The following is a 22,881-nucleotide window of genomic DNA, read 5'->3' as shown; positions in this document are numbered from 1 at the left end:
CGCTGTTGATGCCCTGATCATGTTAGCTTTTGATAAAGACAATAAAGTAAAATAAAGAGAAAGTTTTGTCTGAGTGGTAATTATCCCTTTTTCTCTTTTTTTCTGAAAATCTCCTTAATGTAGCAAGTTATGAACTTGCTGTTTCTTGCCTGGTAGTTAGCTCTCCTATCTGATTCCATCTTTCAAGAAAGGTCTGAGTGAGTCTGACACACTTTGCTATCTGATGTCATCGGCGGCCTGTAGTGCGTAGTGACGTAGTGCAGAGCTGTTTGAAGGAGGGCTGCGCTGACGGTTTATTTTAAGGTGAAATCTGAAACACTGTCTATTGTTCCCACAAACCAACTTTGAAAACGCAGTGTGATAGAAACAGGACTCGAGCAATGACTGCCTTATTTTCCGGAAGGGCATTGCTTTAGGGAGGAAGCGGAGCAGACTGCTTGCTGTAATCTCACAGTAAGGGGAAGAGATGAGTAACATATTTTCTCTGTAGGAAAAAAAAGGGGGGAATTTGATGAAGTGATCTTTATATTTAATCCAACTCTTTAAGGAAATATATTGGGTAAATTATTGGAAGAATAATGTTCCATTATAGATCTAGAAAATATATGGCCACTGTATTCTCATGTTCTTAGAAGAATATAAGTTTAAGATGTCCTTTTTGTTCCTTAAATTCCTTTCGTAGTACATACAAAGATTAAATGACAGCAGAATATTTGGGCTGCCTATGAAGAGGCAATGTACAAATATCAGAAAGAAAACTTGCTCGAGAAAAGACTCCATGACAGTCCAGTTTAAAGAGTGTGACCACATGTCAAGAAGACCCAGTTCGAACCCCGGCATGATCTCTCCCAAGGCTCTGAGCGCCAAGACCCCACCCTCCGTGCAGCTGGGTCCTCACACTCTTTGTAATCTTAGGAGAATGTAGAAAACTCAATGCTTTATCACAGTTTCACTTTAAAAAAATAGAGTAGCACTTCGTTCATCGATTTTAAGACTATAATATTCTATACGAAAGAAGAAAAGCCAGGAAACATGGAAACATGTAGAAGAGCCGCATTAACTTAGAACTGGTGTTCGAAGACCCTGTCGTGCAGATCTGACTTGAGGCGGAGAGACTAGAATGTGTTGTAGACAACATCCAGGAAATTGTTTCAGAGTAAACAGGAGAACCTTAAGAATATACAGATTATTACCATGTATTATAGACCATGTTTTGCAAGAGCAGCTAAGCTATAACATGTAAAATGGGATCTTTTGTGATTGTTTGTTCAATCATGGAGAATCCCGCACGTTCGCTTCTTTACTATGTCCATGTTCTGTCCATCGACAGGGTCTTCCAGGTCCCTTGGGTCCTCCGGGTCCCGCAGGTCCCACTGGAGAAAAGGTAACATCATAAACTGATATTCTGTGGGTTCGGAATCGGGAAATCTGGATGATAGCTCTTTCTCATGCCGTTTTCTCCTTCACATGTGGTAGTTGGGCCCGGTCATCTCAGAATTCTCCCGCATCCGCCCTGCACATGGTGCTCAGTACCCTCCAGGTGCTTTGTGTTTTGCTCCTGCTTTGGACAGTAACCACATACCGTCTTCTTGCAGGGTGAACCTGGCCCTCGAGGTTTAGTTGGCCCTCCTGGCTCCCGTGGCAATCCTGTAAGTGAGAGTGTTTTGATAGTTTTTTTCTAGAATGGGATTGAGCAGGAAAACAACCCATCCTTTTGTCTTGATATTTATGTAAAACCATGTCTGTTGGTTCAGGCTATTTGTAACATCTTAGTTTTCCGCATTTACTTCTCTTTAAACTCAAAAACTTACCTGTCTGTTATTTCTATGCTATCTATTAAATCTCGGTAAGCAGCTCGTTTACTAAAGAATTAAGAAACTTTTTAGAGACTTCAGACCACGCAAATTTTATTCTATGGCCCTTATCTCTATATCATCCTTAAAAGTCTTCCTCAAGAAACACATCTAATCGTCTGTAAAACATTTCAAAACACTACAAGTTTATATAATTGTATTTTAAAAAATTTTTTATTGTGTTTGTCACCATAGAGTACATCATTCGTTTTTGATGTCGTGCTCCATGACCTGTTGTCAGCCTGTGACACGCAGTGTATTTTTAAATACTGTTCCCATTTACAGTGACGTGTGGAAGCCACAGTAATGTCTGTTTTCTCGTAGGGTTCTCGTGGAGAAAATGGCCCCACTGGGGCTGTTGGTTTTGCGGGACCCCAGGTATGGTCTTCAAGTATCTCCAATTCACAGTGAACACTCTTCCCGGGACAACAATAATTTTAATTAATTACCATTGTCCTATGTGTTGAAGTATACTAAAGATGCTGGAAAGTTTCCAGTTTTCTAGGCAATATTCTCATTTTCAGTACAGTCTGTCACCTTTTCTTACATTCTTTCACAACTGGCACGCAAATGGATGAGTTCACACTATTTCAAATTCTGCACTTATTTGGTATAATAAAAATGTGGTGGGATAACTTATTTTCTGACTGCCTTCCAAGATCTCATTAGGGCATTTTTTCCTCCTGTGCTTTAATACTGATTACAAAGCACCACTTAACAATATGTGGTTAAATGATACGTTGGTAATAATTACTGTTGAATAGCTTGTCTATAAGTATTATAATCGACTGGTTATTTAAACAATTGATATAGGGTCCCGACGGGCAGCCTGGAGTAAAAGGGGAGCCCGGAGAGCCAGGACAGAAGGGAGATGCCGGCTCTCCTGGGCCACAAGGTCTAGCAGGATCCCCAGGCCCTCATGTAAGTGGAAAGAAAAACACCAAAAACCTGAGTTACGTGCTTAATGTTTAGACTTTGTGTTCAGCCCATGTTGCTTCCTTATTGTGATCTTTTGTTCATTTCTTTCCATGTAGGGTCCTAATGGTGTTCCTGGACTCAAGGGTGGCCGAGGAACTCAGGGGCCACCTGTAAGTTGGTTTGAATTTCTGGTCGCAGACACTTAGCACTTCTGGCCATTTTAAAGTGAATCTGGGGCTATAACAACGAATTTTTACTTGCACAAGTAAACCCTTGTGGAAAGGGCCCGTAAATGGAGATCTGGGTTGCAATTAGTTTTATGACCTTGGAGATCCAGCTTCATCCTCCATAACATAAAGGATGCATTCCATATGGGAGGGGTATGGGGTAATTGGGAACTGCTCTACAGGGCTCTGATATACCCAAGATGAATGTGATTCCAGGGAGAGCCTTGGACATCCTTGTATGTGCTCAAGGTAAATGGGAAGTAGAAAGGGGAAAGTAGCATCCTTCCTACCAGTTAACTCAGATCCATTCTCAGAAACGTAGTGTACAAGAAAAATAATCTATTGTTTACAACAAGGAAGGGAGTCTAAAGCCTCAGTATCCCGGTGGGAAAAAAACAGAAAGTACATAGAACCAAATGATTCTAAAATTGCTCATGTGATACTGTATTTCTAGGGCGCTACTGGGTTTCCTGGTTCTGCTGGCAGAGTTGGACCTCCAGGCCCACCTGTAAGTCATTTCAGTGACTCAGATTTGGGTAGTGGAGTAATCACATACACACACACACACGCACACACACGCATACACAGGAAAATACACACAAACTCACATGTACACATGATATAGATACACATACATATTTGAGTTACTGTTTATTTTTTTATTTAATCCCTTAATGATTTGTTAGCCCATGTAAACAACCCTGACCCTAATGATTCACACCACCACTGTCCCGTCACAGCAAGATCGTCTTAACTGTCCAGTGCTTCTCGGAGTACCTTGTTTACAAGTCCTCTTACCCCAGCGCTTGACTGTCATTCCACTTGGGTACTAAGTTCTAACAGTACCATGTGCGAATAACCACTCCTTTCAGTTGGAAAGCATCCCTGAAGCTTTGTCTAGTAAATGTTCTTTCATTTTAAGATCAGGACAGACAGAAGAAAATGTTATCTATTCACTGATGGAGTAGAGGCTAGGAAGTTTGAAAATTCGAGTTAATTTAAACACACGTTTGATATTGAATCGAATGTAATTGTCTGCAAATAATTTAGATTTCCTCCTGGAAATGAATCTGCAGCTGTGTTTTGTTTAATTTTGTTTAAATCTACTGAATGACTGATTATCTAACAGGAAAAATGGACCCAAGAGGCCATTGAACCAGGTCCTCTAAAGTGGCTTTGACTTTGCCTTCCTGGGTTTCTCTCTTATACCAGGGAGCTCTGGGACCTGCGGGGCCCTTAGGGGAACCTGGGAAGGAGGGACCCCCAGGTCTTCGTGGGGACCCTGGCTCTCATGGGCGAGTGGGAGATCGAGGACCAGCTGGCCCCCCTGGTGGCCCAGGAGACAAAGGAGACCCGGGAGAAGATGGGCAACCTGTAAGTTTGGCACCTTGGTTTTACGATCACCTCAGGTTTGGCACCTTGGTTTATGGCCACCTCTAGTAGAGATAGTTACTAATAGATCCCCATCGTGTTCACTGCCGTGAAGAAAAAGTTTATACAGTAACCTGGGTACTTTCATAAATCCTTGGCCCTATATGTTTTAAATTTACAATTCTCTGCTCTAGAAGAAGTAAATGTATAAGTATAAAATATAACAGTAATGGGCGTGGTGTTCAAAAACTGAATAAGAGAACGTTCTTTGTTAAATATATGCACTATATAAAGACAGTTTTTCCAAAACACATTTTATTTGATATCTAAATGTCTCAAAACATTAATATGTTTAGCTTCATTACTATTTCTTTTCTTTATTTAAAAAATTTCTTTGTCTTTTTAAAAAGAGGGATAAAGCCTGAGTAGTTACCTCTTTCAGTCCGTCAATGTGCACATCACTCTTCAATTTTCTTGGAACTCTGTGAGCTGCTTTCCCCTTTAAACAATGTTGAGGCTCTGTGTTTGACTATAAATTACGACTGTAATTTGTCGTATGTAGTATGGTTTTATGAAACAGAATGTTTTTCGTGGTCTGAAAAACCTGTAAAGCTGTGATCTGGTCTTTGCATATGGTTTTACATTGGAGAATTTCTAACTGTAGTTTATCCTCAAAATTAGGGTCCTGATGGCCCCCCGGGTCCAGCTGGAACCACTGGACAAAGAGGAATTGTGGGCATGCCCGGGCAGCGTGGAGAGAGGGGCATGCCTGGCCTGCCAGGCCCAGCGGTGAGTGGCTGCGTCGGTCATGTTTCATCTGGTTATGTGCAATATAATTTGTGAAGAGAGATTTTATCTTTTTTTTCTTAGTAGATTTAAAGTCTTTTTTAGAAACAAAAAACCTTTGACTTTGAATGTCAAATCCTCTACTTAAGCACCTTGCAAAGTCTTTGAAAATTCTATTTATTTAACCCTGGGACCAGAGAAGTAGACCAACAAGGATATGGATTTTGGGTGACTCTAAATGTTCCTTCAAAAATCAAAAAATACCCGTGGAGCTAGAGAAGGGGGCTAGTCTCCTCTGGGGAGTAGGTCGCCTCTTTTTAACTACACATGCCTCATCCAAGCCCCGCGTCTCACAGTTGAGAGGGCGAGTTTTCCTTCATCATCAAAGGGGAGAAGTCATCGAGCCACAGTAATTTTGGAGGTGGAGGTGGGCCGAGCTGCAGAGTCGGCCCGAAAAGTGGCCTCCTTGCCGGGAGGGCGCGAAGAACTCACACTCCCTGGAGGGCGATGAGCGTTTGGCTTCCTGTTGGCTTCGAAGACACTAAGTTTTGCAGCTCAGAGTCTGCAGGCTTGTGGGGAGGAAAATGGGTTTGTGTGTGGGATGTGGATGGAGCGATGCATGGCAGGCCCGGGAGCAGGATGTGGGAAGAGGCCTGACACCCGCCAGCCGGGGTTGGGAGGATCTTGCTGGGATGGGAAGAGCCACGGACCCAGAAGGAGAATCTCCCCCAGTGACAGCGAGACCCGAGCGTGGCTGCAGGAATGAGCCGGGAGCCCGAGGCGGGTGTGGGTGTGACGGCTGCGTCCTGACAAGGTGCAGCTCCCGCGGGGGCAGCAGAACCCACTGCAGCGTGTGGGGTTGGATCCCCAAATCTGCACCTGAGCGGGCGGCAAAGGACCCTTTTCAATCCCTTCGATGTGTGGGGATGGATGTGATAAGACACGAGCCTCCGGACATGGTGCGATCACGGGGAGCATCACGAAAGGGGGGACTGAGGTGCCCACTGGAGTCACGAGCGCTGGCCTCCGACACCTCTGCGGGCGCAGCTGACACACTGACATCTCGTTTCAGGGCACACCCGGGAAGGTCGGACCCACCGGAGCACCAGGAGATAAAGGTCCACCCGGACCTGTGGGACCCCCCGGCTCCAATGGCCCCGTAGGGGAGCCTGGCCCTGAAGTAAGTGCTCCTGGGACAGTCGCTCTCCTCTTGCGATCTGGGGGTCCTGGGGACAGTGTTTTCATTCAGAAATCAGTTATCCTTTGACCTGGAGTTTCCCGGTGATGTTCCTGATGCTCCTTCCTTCCCGGACACTCGTCTGCATGACGGCAGGAGGCGGTCAGGTTGGCGTCTTGGCGCCGACTTCATCTGGTCGCAGCCAAGTATGTCCGTTGGTCCAGGTTGTTGCCAAACTGTTTCGAAGGTGGAAGGACACCTCCGTTCCTTCTTACGTCACTCTATGATGGCGCATTTTTCAAAATGGCCAAGGTTTGTGGGGATAGGTTTAATACAACGATTAAAGCTTGCGAAAAGAGAGAAGTAGGGAGAGATCCCTCTACTTAAATACCACCACGCAGTAGCATTATGCAGGTCATGTTCCCGAGTCTCGTTTGCGAGGAAATCGATTTTTGAAAGGTGATTTGAGAAGTTATAGGTTGGCATCTCCTCCGTTCAGTGCTTTCATGAGTAAATCACAAGACAGTGTCACGTTTTGTTGAAACAATCCACACCTTTCAGGGAAATTTTTCATCAAACGATAAAAGCATAGTTCTGAAAAAAGTCAAAAAGTAATATAAGAGAAGAACGTGTATTCTAAAAAGTTGTTTCATATCTAAACCCAGTTGTTTTATTTTAAAACGTTAAGGATGTTGTTTGCATGAGCTTCAGATATGAAAAGGAGGAAAACCGTTCACTGGTGACACACACAAAACATAAAATTCTAAGAATAAAATTATTGCCTATGTATTTCAAAGGATTTGAGGATCCCCCCCCCCCGCTGTTTTAAAATAAAAAACAGAAATGAAGAATTTAGATTAAGTGCAGGCGCCTGCTGGGAGTGCCTGGGAGGGGGACTCCTCCGTCTGGTGCTGCCTCCTCTGGGCCCACCAGTGAAGAGGCTGATTAAGGCAACTGAGCATAGATTTAGTATTGTTCCACACAAAACACTGAAGGACCCAAATTTGTAGCAAATTCCATGACAGTTTTAAGATTGAGCTTCCATACTAAATAACCGGGTTTCGTTGATGCTTGAATATGGAAGACGTGCTCAGGGCAAGGAAATAGCGTCACACTTTATAGGCACTGATTGTAAGTAGAAAATGCAATGTCTTCCATAAAACTGTATTAAAATTGGCACCAAAAAAAGTAAGAATGTGTTATAATTTTATAAGCGATTCCAAGTAATAGAAAAGACGGCAAAAGGCTTTCTTCTACTAAAATTTCCATAAGTGCTAATTTATACTTTATGGAAGAGAGGTGGAAAATGTGCGGTAACTTTTCTGGCAGTTGGGATGGGTTTTTTCATGACTTGGTTAACTCATTTCTCAAACGTGATTCATTATAGGGTCCAGCTGGTAATGATGGTACTCCAGGACGGGACGGTGCTGTTGGAGAACGGGTAAGGGCGGTTTCACTGATCATGAAATCTGCAGTAATGTAAATTTGGAATCTTTGTAATACTGAAGATTTCATTGCTCCAGGGCAGCCCTGATTTTTCTGACGGTAGCTACTTTTTTGTGTAATGTCATAATTTAGACAGATCTTGTCAGTGAAATGAGATTTGAGTACACAGCAAGGTAAGATGGCATTTCTTACTAATTGTAGGAAAGCACATTGCTTTCGTATCTGGTGAAACATGAAGGCTTTGGATGAGGATACAGATGAAGTAGTCTAAATTTCAACTCGTTCACAAGAGAGTGGAAACAGAAATAAAGCTGGGCGCCATCTCAGTTTCTCTACTCGTCTGCTCAAGTGAATGCCCCACGAGAAAACAAACCATGTGTCTTTCTGTATGCTGTATATCCCATGATGTGTGTTAAATCTCATGACATAGGCGGAACTGAAAATATCCCCAAATTTCTCTGAAGTCCCAGCCCCTTTGGGTCATCACACAGTTGTCTCGGACTACGTATAGTCCACAGCAGGCGAACAATCAGTCCCCCAGGCTAACGTCTATTATGGCACAACGACCCTTCATTCTGGGAGCTCATCATGTAGCAGAACGGGCTCTGAAGTCAGACAGACTTTCACCGCAATCTTGATTCCTTCGGTAACCAGCGGTGCAGCCTTAAACAAATTTTCTGAACCTCAGTTTTAAATACTTTAAACAGGATTAATACTTTTTCCGTTGGATGTTTGTGCATTAAGTAACATGTTTAGAGTATCTAGTAAGTACTCAAAGGAAGGGAAAGAAAGAGTTTTGAGGAATCTTAGAGTAAACCCTTCCCATCTACTGCAAAGCCAGAGAGTGCAAGTTCTCTTGGCACCTGGCTTTTTCCCTCGGTCAGTATACATTGTACAATGCAGTAGTCTTCAAAGATTTTGCTGATGTATTATTCCACGGTGTAATTTTTAAAATCAACACTTGGAGACTGACATAGTTGGGTTACCTGGATAAAATAAGGAACAGCCTCTTTTTTCCGAATACCACATTGCTTTATTCTCAAGTGAACTGTGCATTCTGGAAAAGTCCTTAGTTTGGTGCCCCGAGCTGTTCACTCCTTGAGGCATTGCAAGATAATAAGCCTGCAGAGAGATACGATGCTTTTCTTTCATAAAATGGGAGAGAGCTGATTGTTAAAGAGGGATAGGGAAGGATACTTCAGATCAGTTCCCTGAGAGAACACACGTGGAGTTGAAAATCTAGAAAGTGGTTTCCTTAAAACTTTCCCAGTTTCCACACCCAGGGAAGTGTGTGCCCAAGTGAACAGGTTCGCTCGAAGCTACAAGAAGCATGACAGATTCTGGCGATGGGACAGTGCCGCACTCCAGTGACCTTGACTGTGGAGTCAGAGGATAACGGGGAGGGGACATCGGAAATTGGGGGAAATAGTCTTATTCTCTTCAATTTGACTTATTAATAATATAAGTAAAATTTTTAAGTAAAAGACAAGCTGAATAATAAAAATTAGGTTTTAAAAAATGCATTATTTTCTTACCATGAATAGCATGAGCCTGTAGAATGCCATTGGTTTAGGATAAACACGAAAAGAATAATATCATGGTCATTCTCATCAGGGTGATCGTGGAGACCCTGGACCTGCAGGCCTGCCAGGCTCTCAGGGTGCCCCTGGAACTCCCGGCCCGGTTGGTGCCCCAGGAGATGCAGGACAAAGAGGAGATCCGGTAAGGAGAGTCCGTTTCGTCCTGACAGTCACAGACACCACTGTGTTGTACATGCCCACGGTCATACGTGCACACTTGATAAAGAAGTCCAAACAAGGAGTGATAAACAGTCAGTTATGACTTAGGCTGCTTTTAAGGTTAATGGAAAACATTTGGTTTCTAGTAGATGTTCAGAAATCCTGATGCTTGGAATGTCATCATCCGAAGATGTTGTGATTTATAGGAAATGTAGTAAGTACACGTCATGTTAAATTTAAGCTAGTTAATGTCTTAGCATAATCCGCTCAGGGGACCTTTGTTCAGCGAAGTCAGTTCACAAAATTGACTAACGTTGTGTCACTGGAGTTGTAGTGAGCACGTTCTTACTCCTAAGGACCTTAGCTTGGTTTTAACCAATTAGCCGTAAGAGTATACACATGGATACACATAAACACATATAAGTATCCAACTTACATATTTTTGATTTCTGTGTTTATATAGAATATGCATGTTTTGTATATGCCAATTTTTGCAAAAATTTCTTCTAGGGTTCTCGGGGTCCTATAGGACCACCTGGTCGAACTGGAAAACGTGGCTTACTTGTAAGTTCCCTGTTTTTCTTCAAAAATAAAAATCTTCTCATATAGAATATATACACTCCCAAAGAAGTACAACTTAAGATTCATAAATGAAAATTAGCAAGCTCCTCAAACTGTGGACAAAAATATTAATACCCAGAAGTTTGTCTTTGTTTTTATAATTTTAAGATATGTCCTCTGAGTCTCACTGTGAGTTCTTTCGATAATCAATGAAGACCTTTGGAGTTCTGGGTTTCTCTCCAAATAATAGGAATAATAGTGCCCTTGTTTGAGATTTTCTAAAAATTACGTAGAAAATGGGTTTGAAATCTCTTTGTAAACTTGAAAAGAGCTAGTCAAGAATTTTTTATTTTCAGCCAGACTACCCTGCTTCTGTTCTGATCTTTTTGCTATTTGCAAATGCTTCCAGGTTTATGATGATTATACAGATGCTTTACCGTGAATGAGGCATCTCTCATGGGCAACCTAATAGGCCACGTTCCTTTCACACTCATTATATAAATTAATGTCTATATTGATGGAAAAAAACTATAGCCTTAAATTCATGGCCTGTTATTAAATCATAATTCTCAGCTTGGATTTGAGCCTAACTGGAGAAGATTTTGTAGTTACATGTCATGTCAAGTGAGCGATTTTCTAACTAGTTACAAAAACAATGTGGTCTATTTTTCAGGATTAAATGAATTTTAGTTAATAATTTAAATAGGTGGGGCGCCTGGGTGGCTCAGTGGGTTAAGCCGCTGCCTTCGGCTCAGGTCATGATCTCGGGGTCCTGGGATCCAGTCCCGCGTTGGGCTCTCTGCTCAGCGGGGGGCCTGCTTCCCTCTCTCTCTCTCTCTCTCTCTCTCTCTGCCTGCCTCTCTGCCTACTTGTGATCTCTTTCTGTCAAGTAAATGAATAGAATCTTTAAAAAATAATAATAATAATTTAAATAGGCGCTTTCTGGTTTAGTTTATTTTCAGTTATGAAATTTTAGGACACCCTGAAACAAAAGAACCTCTCTGGCATGAAAACATTCAGGCTGATTTTAGTATTTAAATATGTATTATTATATAAAATATATAAAAGTAATGAAGATCTACTCTTATTATTATAAAAAGATTCCCATACTGTTTGACAATTAGGATGACCAAATAATAAAAGAGAAAGAACCAAACAAAAACTAATTAAAAAAATAATTAACCTGAAAGCCAGTCTATTTGATGATATTTTCCATTCTCCAAAGTCAGATTGATAGAGTTTGAATTATCTTTTAGGAAAACTAAATACAACTGAAGTTGTCCCTATAGTCGGTGACCCTATTCCTCCGGTCTGTTTATTAGGAATCACTGGATTCTTGGAGCTGCTCTCATTTCCAAGACTTTAAAAAAAAAAAAAAAGGCAGCTCGCCGAGACTGATCAGATTAATCTGACAGTTTCTACCTCTTCTCTAGGCTTAGCGTCTATCCCACAAGAAGATGCTTATTTATTGCTTTTTTCATTAGTTTCTCAGGATCAGGATTGATGGATTTGGGTACAGATACTGCAGATAGAAGGATAACAAGCATTTCTTTGGGTTTTCTTTAGAGGAGAGTGGCTTAATGATGATATTCCTGTTCCATTTGCCTGAACAAGACTTTGTCAGTTTTTTATTGAGATATAATTGGCATATAACATCATTACAGTACATAGCACAATTATTTGATGTATGTATATATTGCGAAATGATGATCACAATACCACAGTGAGTTTAATTAGCACCCATCATCTCACACACCTTGCAAATTTTATTTTCTGGTGGTAAGAACTTTTAATATCTACTCTCTTAACAACTTTCAAATGTGCCGACTTCCTTAACGTACTCCCAGCTGTGACATCCAGTTGGCTTATCCCCAGGTGCAAGGTTAATAAACTTAACTTTCCTAGAAGTGACGCAAGTAAATAAATGCTCATGTTTTAGTTTAAAAGAATCTAGGTATGGGGCAATGTCTTTGCATAATTATGTCAGCATAATGTGGAATACAGTTTGTGGAAAATGTTTCAGGGAGGTTAGATCAAACTTAGACATCATTTTAGTATGAAAGCAGGGTAAACATTTAAAAAAACTGAATCTTTAGGATTGCATATCTGTGTTTTTAGTGGTCACCATCTTTCCTTGAGGAAAATAGACAAACACTTCTAGGTCTACGTCTGTTTAGATAACTATGTTAGTTCATATAGTGGTTCCCCCTTATCCGTCGTTTCATTGTGCGGGGTTTCGGCAACCCGCGGTTGAGTGCAGTCAGGAAGCGAATTATCCTCCTTCTGACATATTGTCAGGAGGTCAGTCGTAGCCCTGCGCCACGCCAGTGCCCACATCACTCACCTCACTCCATCTCGTCACGTAGGCATTTTATCCTCTCACGTCATCACAGAAGAACCATAAGTACGGTATAGGAAGATGTTTTGAGAGAGAGACCACATTCGCATAACTTTTATCATAGTATATTGCTGCAAAGGCCCTATTTTGTTATTTGTTCTTGTTAATCTCTTAATTTGTGCCTAATTTATGAATTTAACTTTATCATAGGTATGTATGCACAGGAAAAATCATAGTGTCGTGTTCGGGCATCCACTGTGGGTCACAGAACATATAATGGATAAGGGGGGACTGCTGTGCTGTACTCAAAAGTGTAGTAAACACAACTGTAGAAATTAAAACTGCGGTAAACTGTAGTCTCACCCGGCACTGTCTGTGCCACGACCCTGTTTCAGGGACCCCAAGGACCTCGAGGCGACAAAGGTGATCACGGAGACCGAGGGGACCGGGGTCAGAAGGGCCACCGGGGCTTCACTGGTCTTCAAGGTCTTCCTGGACCTCCTGTAAGTTATTCCTTTAAGTAGCATTTGCCTTCCGTGTGAAAATACACAAGTCGCTTGACATGAATATTTATTTGTCCATAAAATGGTTGGACTTTTTGTATCTCAGTTTCACTTGAAAGTTATCTTGAATATTTAATTACCCCATTACCCATTATAATCTGCCATATATCAGCTGTAATTTTGTAGGAAGGAAATAAAGCAAAAGGATATACGTGCCAGTGCTCTCTAGTTTGGTATCGGTCCATTCGTGTAGACACAGGAGGGGCTGATGACTTCAAGAAACTACTTTATGCTGCTAAAGTCAATGACAGCCCATTTTTAAAAGCTGAGAATGACAAACTGTAGGTGTAAATATTTTGGCGACATTTTTTACTTTTTTCCTACTTAGGGTCCAAATGGTGAACAAGGCAGTGCTGGTATTCCTGGACCATTTGGCCCACGAGTAAGTAACAAAACCTGCCAAGTTGCAGATGTAAATAATAATGCTCTGGTGACATAATGTTAGGTATCATATTTATGGCATTGAAGCTGAAGTCAGCCCCGGTTTCCTGAAGCTCGTAGCAAATATATGAGACAAACCATTCAGCAACCTTTAAGTAGAAATATTCTGAAATCTGAACTGCTGCTTCATGGGTCCCCATTGAAGTCTTCCACCTGCTGCGTAAATACTGATCTGTTGCTTCGTTTTCTAGTCTGTGGTCACTGAAGTTTCACTGACCTCTTTGAGAAGATACAGTAGGACTTACTACGAGGTGGAAATAGATTTTGAAGCTGGATTTTTTTTCCCCTCTAAGTAATTGAGATACTTTCTCAGAAGTCATTTGCATAAGGCTAATTCAGAAGCAAATCATAAAATGAAACCAGTATTTGAGGATTTTGAAAATTCTACTTTGGTATCAATGTTGCCTCCGATAGGTCGTTAATGTCCTATGACAATTGACACACGTAACTACTAGGACAATCATTGGAAAAAATGCTCTGTCTAAATACAGGGTAAACAAATCATACATAACATTGAGAAGAGTAGTATTAACATAACTGGGAAGTGATGAGATCCTGGGGAATAAGCACACAAATTTAGCTTATTAATTAAGGAAATCTGCCATTTCCTTAGTCCTAATTAATTAAATTTCTGATTAACTCTACAATACATGAGATTTGATGAAACAGCCTTCTTCCCATAACAGTAGATGACCAGTCCAGTAAAGTTTTTGGCTGATGCTGGTCTTTTACCACACGTGGATGATGGCGAATCCATGTGTGATCCAACAGTGAACACTAAGGAGCCAGAACGCCATTGATTGGTTAGCAGGACAATGAGTGAGAAACCATTATGATAGCTCCATGAGGAAAGGAGGCCTTTGATTAGATGATCATTGTAAAAAGTGTTCTTCCTAGAATCTAAAATATGGTCCTTGTTTCTGGCAGGGTCCTCCAGGTCCAGTTGGCCCCTCAGGTAAAGAAGGAAACCCTGGACCACTTGGGCCTATTGGGCCTCCTGGTGTGCGGGGCAGTGTCGGAGAAGCAGGACCCGAGGTAATCACGGGGTTTCATGCACATTACGCTGTTGGTTCCAGAGCTTGGACTCTGTCCGAGGAACATCAGTGCAGCACGGTGGGCAAGAGATCGAAAAGAGTCTGGAAACAAACCTAGAAGTCACACAAGAGCTTGCCTATATGAGTAACCACTGCAAGTATTTTAACACAGATGACTCTAGCACATCAGAGTCCAAGCTACAGAAGCCCTGACGTCATGTATCACCAGTGAGGGAAAGCAGCAGGCTGGGATTGTATTTATAGTTAAAGTTGTGAAACGTCACTGCGCTTTAAATGGCAATATACTAAATGGGAGGCTCATGAGTGTAGTCATTCAGGAAAATGCTGGAAAGGAAAAAGAATGAAATTATTTTTCTCTATTGGAAATGACATTCAGAGAGGATTTAAATTAAAACTTCTTATGAGAAATTCCAAGAGTATTGACTTGGGAAACATCAGGAATTTGGGACACACCGTCCCATTTCTGCCATGCACACGTGTGTGCGTGTGTCTGTGAGTCTGGGCGCCCCTCTGTGCTGTTTCTTCCCGGTGGTCTTGTTTACCTTTCCTTCTTCATTGTCTCTTCTCTTACTGATATGACCATTAAGCCAAATATTTATTATTTATTATGTGGATGGAATAGCCTTGTTTTCCCCATGGTCAAGAGGAATATTTCCTAGACCTTTCCCTGGGAACGGTTAACAGCTGTGGACTTGGAACACCTGGGCCTCACATGGCTCTTGACCGCCTTTGTTCTGTGGTTCAGCGGTCCTTGATAGAAAGAAAGAAAAAAAAAAAAAACCCTCTTCCCCGATTAGCATAAAGGGACGCATAGAATCATGATATGACCTTAAAGGAAAAACCCACCAGATTGACCAGACTGTTGAGGTCGAGGCCAGGTTGGCAGTGAAGGTCGGAGCACCGTGTTCAGGGCCACTTCACGTGGTGTAGCGGGCAGAGAGCTGCAGCCCTCTGACGGCCAGGACCGTGCTGCCTGCGGGCGGCATACAGCATGCACTACGGATCTCCACAGGCCGTCCCCCAGGCCCTCAAGCTGCTGGCTCTTCCCTGGGAAGGGACTGATCCTGAGGATCCACGGCCTGCCGAGTCCCGGCCACTTTCTGTGCTTATCTCCCTGCTACTGCAACAGTCCTTGTATAGTGGGGAAGAGAGCTGTTTGTTTTGTTAATAAAAAGGCTGAAGAGAACTTTTTTTCAGTTTTGCTTAGTACAGAGAAATTCGATCTCCACACTCGTTAATGCACGTAAGAAGCCTTCCTGTACTTCCTTCCGTATGTGATCGTAGCGGAAAATTCTTTTCGGGGCTGTTTTTTTTTCTTTTTAATTGTCTTCGGGGATGTTTCTTGTGGGCACTTCCTTGACATCCATGTGAGGCCTTAAGAACCAGCACCCACAACTCGCTGCATCTCCTCGTCCAGCTTCGGCCCATAAATCCTTCTGAAGTAGTTCAGTGTGCCTTGCCCCAAAGTTTGGAAACGAACGTCTGCCTCCACACACTCAACAGAAACATGGCGCACCTGCAAGGTGACGTCGGGCAAACATTCTGTGCTTTGGTTTGTGTGGGTCTCAGACGCCGGCTTGCAGACATGCTGCCTGATAGAAGTTATGCGTCATTTCTCATGCTCGGGAAGTTACCGAAGCAGGCCAGAGCCACCTCGTTTAAAAAAGTCATGAGGTCAGGGACACCTGGTGGCTCAGTGGGTTGAGCATCTGTCTTCGGCTCAGGTCCTGATCTCAGGGTCCTGGGATCGAGCCCCATGCAAGGCTCACCACTCAACGGGGAGTCTGCTTGTCCCTCTCCCCTGAGAGACCCCTCTCCCCCACTCATACTCACCTGTGTGCTTTCTCTCTCTCTCAAATAAATAAATAACTCTTAGGAAACAAAGTCATGAGGTCACAGATCTGTCAGTACCGTCAAACAGGGTATCACACTGTAACCCCCCACATACCAAGTCCCATCAATGCCTTTGTGTCCAGCTGAAAATCAAAAACCAAAAAAAAAAAAAATACATTAACTGCATTTCTAATTTTTTAAAAATTAGGGTCCTCCTGGTGAGCCTGGTCCACCTGGTCCCCCCGGGCCACCTGGTCACCTTACAGCTGCTCTTGGAGATATCATGGGTCACTATGATGAGAGCATACCGGACCCCCTTCCAGAGTTCACTGAGGATCAGGCAGCCCCAGACGACAAAAACAAAACAGACCCGGGGGTCCACGCCACCCTGAAGTCACTCAGTAGTCAGATTGAAACCATGCGCAGTCCCGATGGCTCTAAAAAGCATCCGGCCCGGACGTGTGAAGACTTAAAGCTTTGCCATTCTGCAAAGCAGAGCGGTGAGTGGACAACCCGCCCATTTGAGTAAAATCTGTTGTTCCGGATCGTGTTCCCGACTGCGCCCCTAAATATTTTCTGGACTTTCTACTTAAGGGACAGACGCAAGAAGTCAAAGTGGCAGACATGTCGCAGAATTTATGCCTTAGTGGTGAGGACCGTGACGTGACAAATCCCAGGATGTGACGATAAGTGTGATAGATGAGGACAGACTATTAATGATGCCATTTCGCGCGGTTCCAGAGATAATTCAAGCCATTCTAATTGTGGTTCAACTCATTTACTTACTTCATTCATAGTCTTGGCAATATGCTATTTTATTAGATTCCAGTCATATTTTGCTGTAAAATACTGGCTTTCTAAATGTAATGAGAACACGCCCTTTTTGGCAAAGACACTTAATTGTTGAGGATTTTCTCCTTCTGGTACAGGTTTCCCAGCTCTCAGATGGGGATAATGATGTTTCCTTCCCATATGTGTTTTGAGCCTTCAGCACATGGTGTGGCTAAGTGTCCTAGCACAGTGCCCGGCCGTAGGGAGTGTGCAGATGCCGAACAGTGATTTTTCCCTCAGCTGCAGGGTCCTTCCCGAGCTAGGTACGCTCTCTTAAGAGAGAGTGAGTGAGTTCATCAGTGAGTTCCTCTCTTCAGACCCTCTGTTCATTCTTTTAGAGACTCATAATCACGTTTCAACTTCTCTTGACTTAGCGCGTATTTTTCCTTCGGAAACTAGGGGAGTACTGGATTGATCCTAACCAGGGATCCGTTGAAGACGCCATCAGAGTTCACTGCAACATGGACACGGGGGAGACGTGCATCTCGGCAAACCCGTCCAGCGTGCCACGCAAGACCTGGTGGGCCAGCAAGTCGTCCGACCACAAGCCTGTGTGGTATGGCCTTGACATGAACAGAGGATCTCAGGTAATTTAATACGCTTTCTGAAAATTACATTCTTTACCCTTCATTAGTTATTGTATTTTAGTATTGATTTAGGACTATGCTGTTATTTTTGGCCAGGTTTATTATTATGTAAATAAACTTCACTATGAATTATATGAACATAAATTTTGAATGATAATTTCCCCATGATGGAATGTGGAAAAGTAATTGTTTTTACTAGTAGTTCCTTTACTCACGTGACACTGACCGTGGGGTAGACCTAAGGACCTTGCCACAGTTGTACTTAGCATCAGAAGACCTTGGTGACCAACACCTGGATCTCTTGCTGACTTTGTGACCTCAGAGAGTCACTTAACCTTTTGAAACGTCGTTTTGCCCTTTTGAAGTGAAAGTGATGGGGTGCCTGCTGCCTCAGTTGGTAGAGCCTCTGACTCGGTTTCGGCTCAGGTCGTGATCTCAGGGTCCTGGGTCGTTCTGGATCATCCTGGGTTGAGCCGTGGTTGGGCTCCATGCTCGGCAGGGGGTCTGCTTGCACTCTCTCTCCCTCTTCCTCTGCCTGTCCCCTGCTCATGCATGCTCTCTCTCAAATAAATAAACATATCTTTGAAAAAATGCAAAAAATAAAGTGAAAGTGATAATACCTACCTCAGAGTCTCTGTGTGACTAAGGAGCTTGATATAGTATCTAGTACCTGATAAGGTACAAATAAATATTAGATGATTACCATAATAGTACTTTTAATAATTAAATCACTATGTAATCTCCACAGTATTATTTAAACTCAGGGCACTTTTGTGATTACAATTGATCCTTGAACATCACAGGGGTTAGGGAGAAACCTCAGGCAAAGTCTGTGTGGTCGGGAATCCACACACAACTTAGACTCCCCTGAAACTTAACTGCTAACAGCCTATGGTTGACTATAAACCTCTTCCATAACATAAACAAGACATTAACACATATTTTGCATGATGTAGTACGTACTATATTCTTACGAAAAGGTAAGCTAGAGAAAAGAAAATGCGTTAAGAAAATCATGAGGAGAAAATACATTTCAGTACTGTACACTGTTTATACTGGAAAATTCCGGGTATATAAGTGGACGCAGGCAGCTCAAACCCATGTTCTTCAAGGGTCGACTGCCTATGAATTCTTTTAGTATTTTTAAGTCTCAGTCTCCTTTCTGTTTCTTCCATGGTCCTCTATTTAGGTTCTCAACCAGCCTTGCCATTTCCTCTTATAATGTGAGTACTTCATTGCAGATCTCTTGCTGGCAGCCTAATTCTGCAGTTCTCCTCTCTCCTCTGCTTCTGGTCTTTCCTCAGAGCGCATGCTCGCAGCAGGCACAGTGAGACAGTATGGATGTGCAGAGCGTGTTCCAGAATCCACCAGGATTTAATGAGTAGGAAATTTTAAAATTTAAATATACCCAGTTGAAATGGAACTTTGTTAATATAAGCTGTAAAAGGCTCCAATAAGAGCACTGAAAATACAATTCAAAACAGAAGATAAGTAGAAAAGAGCCTGTAGGAAAATATTTTTGATTATCTGTTTTTTTTTGTTTTTTTTTTAAGATTTATTTAACAGAGAGAGATCACAAGCAGGCAGAGAGGCAGGCAGAGAGAGACGGGGAAGCAGACTCCCTGCTGAGCAGAGAGCCCGACATGGGGCTCGATCCCAAGACCCTGAGACCATGACCTGAGCTGAAGGCAGAGGCTTAACCAACTGAGCCACCCAGGCGCCCCATTGATTATCTGTTTTTGTGAGCGAATGGACAGTTTGTAATTCGTATTTCCTTAAGTATGGAACAGTGGGTCTTCAATGATTTTAAGCCAGTAATTGAGTCCCAGTTCTTACTACAATTAGCAGTAAAAACAGACTCATTTTTGACACACTGTTAAGCCAATGCGCAAGTGTAGCTTCTAAAAAGCAATATCCAGATATTTTTAAACAAATAGAGAAGCAGATTTAAAAAAAACACTTAGATTTTCTCTGACGAGTTATAATTATCGTTGGTTTCATTACCTTTTGTTTGGAGTAAGAAGGACAGAAGTTCTTGTGAATATTCGTAGAAGTTTCAAAATATTTTTATATGCGGGTAAAGTATGTTGTTATATGAAAGAACAAAAGTAATATTCCTCAAAACTGATGTCTGAGATCAACACACACATGCATGCACACACACACACACACACACACACACACACACACACACACGGCACCATGAAACTCTTCAGTGTTTTGTATAACAAAGACGCTTTGTTCCTTCAGTTTGTCTATGGAGACCATCAGTCACCTAACGCAGCCATTACTCAAATGACCTTCCTGCGCCTTCTATCGAAAGAAGCCTCCCAGAATATCACTTACATCTGTAAAAACAGTGTAGGATACATGGATGATCAAGCCAAGAACCTCAAGAAAGCTGTGGTTCTCAAAGGGTCCAACGACTTGGAGATCAAAGCTGAAGGCAACGTTAGATTCAGGTACATCGTTCTTCACGACACTTGCTCGGTAAGTACTTTTGACCTGAATTGACCTGGTTGAAGAAGAAATTTATTTTTGACAAAAGTACTGTCACGGCAGAAGTGGGGGCAACCTTACCCCCACTTTGTTTATACTTGTTCTTTAAGGTAAACACGCATGTGTGTTAGTCCACGAAGCGCAGAAGTTGTAATGCACAATGATGAACAAAGGACTGGGTCCTCGGGTCTCAGCCCGGCTCCTCTGCAAACTCTCTGTGGTTCTGCAAGTCACTTTATTTCACCTCAGTTTCAGGCTTAAAATTTCTTGACTCTAAAATGTATCATCCATATGAGATACCCCTTCCATTTTTCACTGATTTGTATGTCTCCTCACTTGTAAATGTAATTTTAAAAAGGGAAAATATTTAATGACGAATTATAGTGTCATTTGTGAAAACCAAAAAGGCTTTCATAATGTATGTTAGCGACCATTTGGGAAGCTGTCGAAGAACAAAAGGTATTTCCTCAATTTAAATCAGGAAGGAAATGCCTGCCAGCCAGGCCAGGACCTATCCTGATGTTAGCAGTGCTCTTAATCTTTAGTAGTGCTCTAGGACTCATTGCTTTCACACTATAAAATTTGGCTTGGAAGTTTGTCTAACATCTTTGGAATAACTTGTCTATACCACTAACCCGTTGCACCTTTCAATTCCAGAAACGAAATGGCAACGTGGGCAAGACCGTCTTTGAATACAGAACACAGAACGTGGCACGCTTACCCATCATAGACCTTGCCCCCGTGGATGTTGGCAGCACAGACCAAGAATTTGGCATCGAAATTGGGCCAGTCTGTTTTGTGTAAAGCAGCCAAAATGCATTGACAATGAGCACCGCCCCCGCCATCCGAGACCGCCCACGCACAGGAATTGTGACTGTTGGAAGCTGATCCTGAAACTCTTGAATAATGGCTGGTCCCGCATCAGCACTGCACGTATGGTCTTAAGTGCCTGGCCTCCTCATCCTTCAGAATATTTATTTTACTTACAATCCTCAAGTTTTAAGGGATTGAAAATATTTTTCAATACAGCAGTTTAGGTTTAAGACGAGCAATGACAACAACCACCTTTTAAAAAAGGAAACTGATTGAATAAAGGAATCTCCATTTTCTCCAACTTATTTCAATGTAATGACAAAGTTGCTTAGTATTTATGGGGAAATTCTTCTTCCTGGCAGGTAGCTTAAAGAGTGGGGTACGTAAAACCACAAAACATGTTTATTTCACTTGGCTGTAGTTTGAAAAATAGTAGTAGAGCCCTTCTGTGACGTCTTGTTCCCAGATTACCAATTAAAAATGAAATCAACATGTTTATCCTTGTGATAGAAACCCCCATCATGTCTTGATATTGTTTAATTAACATAAAGACTCTTTAAAGAGAACTTTGAAAAAAAATCAGTTTCTCACTATCTTAAATGAAAATTTTTAATAACATATTTTCAGTGGAGAAACAAAGTGATCTTAAATTTTTATAAAGTGTGGTAAGTTCAGACTTTTTTGTCACTCAAATTTAAACATATCTTTCCCTCTTGACTCAATCTGCCAGCATAGATAGAAGTTACATGAGTACACCATTGAACACAGTTGCACTTTCTTGTTAAGAAGACATTGAATGCAAAGTAAATTACACGTACCACTTTGTAAACATATGTCCAGGACCCGACGTCGAGAGTCCTCCACGTGCACCGTCTCGTCATCCTGAAGCCTATAATGAAGAAAAAGGTTTAGAAACTCCAGTTGTGGAGCTGACTCTAATCAAACGTGATGATTAGAATTAGAACATTTGGCCTCTGAACTCTCGTAGGAAAAGTGACCCAACATTTCTTAGCATGAGCTACCTCATCTCTAGAAGCTGGGATGGACTCACTGTTCTTGTTTATATTTTAGAACTAAAAGGTGCTATGCTTCGGTTGTTATTCCAAGACTGGAGATAGGCAGGGCTAAAATGTATTACTATTTTCTTCTAATGATGGTGCTAAAATTCCTTCTATAAATTTCTTTAAAAATAAAGATGGTTTCATCAATACCATTTGTGAAAAAATAATTGCTAGACTTCCCATCTCTGAAGAAGGAGCATTGTTCCAGTGCCTTTCCATTGTTCATCTGTCATACTGTATCTGGAATGTTCTGTCATACTTGCATGTTTCTTAGACCAGAACATGTAGGTCTTGTGTCTCCAGGTTTTTTTTTTTCTTTCCCCTTAATTGCATTTGTTGGCTCCGTTTTTATTTTTTCTTTAAAAATAAACATCTGGGACCATCCCAAAGGCCAAGCCATGCACGCAACTTTAGTCATGTATCTCTGCAAAGCATCAAATTAAATGCACGCTTTTGTCATGTCAATGGTTTTCGTTTTGTGACATTCCTTTGAACATAGGAGATCCATTTTACTTCCAATGGTGAAAAGTAAAGTGTTATAGTATTCTTTTTTGCCATTTGTTTGAAGGACAAAATGAGGACCTTCTATTGTGTATATATATAATGGCTCAGAAGCAAAAATCAATTTTCAACATCACCCACAAAGGCAACACAATACTAATTATCATTGTCTATGCCCTTAAAAATCTCAGGGTAGTATTACTGATGAGAAGAGAAAGCAACTAATTTGTCATGGTTGAATAAACTGTGATGATAAAATATATGTTTCAAAGTATATCACA

General features: G+C 41.9%; 1 protein-coding gene across 1 annotated transcript in view; it reads left to right on the top strand.

The window, feature by feature from the left end:
- The window catches only part of COL5A2 (collagen type V alpha 2 chain), a 138,410-nt gene extending 115,846 nt beyond the window's left edge, over positions 1-22,564 (top strand). The window contains exons 36-54 of the mRNA XM_046019102.1: positions 1,331-1,384; positions 1,596-1,649; positions 2,178-2,231; positions 2,667-2,774; positions 2,888-2,941; positions 3,453-3,506; positions 4,211-4,372; positions 5,051-5,158; positions 6,228-6,335; positions 7,720-7,773; positions 9,393-9,500; positions 10,028-10,081; positions 12,812-12,919; positions 13,308-13,361; positions 14,348-14,455; positions 16,517-16,808; positions 17,539-17,726; positions 19,977-20,216; positions 20,883-22,564. Of these exons, the coding sequence (XP_045875058.1) occupies positions 1,331-1,384; positions 1,596-1,649; positions 2,178-2,231; positions 2,667-2,774; positions 2,888-2,941; positions 3,453-3,506; positions 4,211-4,372; positions 5,051-5,158; positions 6,228-6,335; positions 7,720-7,773; positions 9,393-9,500; positions 10,028-10,081; positions 12,812-12,919; positions 13,308-13,361; positions 14,348-14,455; positions 16,517-16,808; positions 17,539-17,726; positions 19,977-20,216; positions 20,883-21,029 (2,109 nt within the window). The 3' untranslated portion in view covers positions 21,030-22,564. The remainder of the gene's footprint in view (positions 1-1,330; positions 1,385-1,595; positions 1,650-2,177; positions 2,232-2,666; positions 2,775-2,887; positions 2,942-3,452; positions 3,507-4,210; positions 4,373-5,050; positions 5,159-6,227; positions 6,336-7,719; positions 7,774-9,392; positions 9,501-10,027; positions 10,082-12,811; positions 12,920-13,307; positions 13,362-14,347; positions 14,456-16,516; positions 16,809-17,538; positions 17,727-19,976; positions 20,217-20,882) is intronic.
- The last annotated feature ends 317 nt before the right edge of the window (positions 22,565-22,881 follow it).

The sequence above is a fragment of the Meles meles genome, chromosome 9, assembly GCF_922984935.1.
Source record: "Meles meles chromosome 9, mMelMel3.1 paternal haplotype, whole genome shotgun sequence".
Lineage (NCBI taxonomy): Eukaryota > Metazoa > Chordata > Mammalia > Carnivora > Mustelidae > Meles > Meles meles.
The sequence above is the reverse complement of the archived record's forward strand: the minus strand, read 5'-3'. Positions and strand labels throughout refer to the sequence as shown.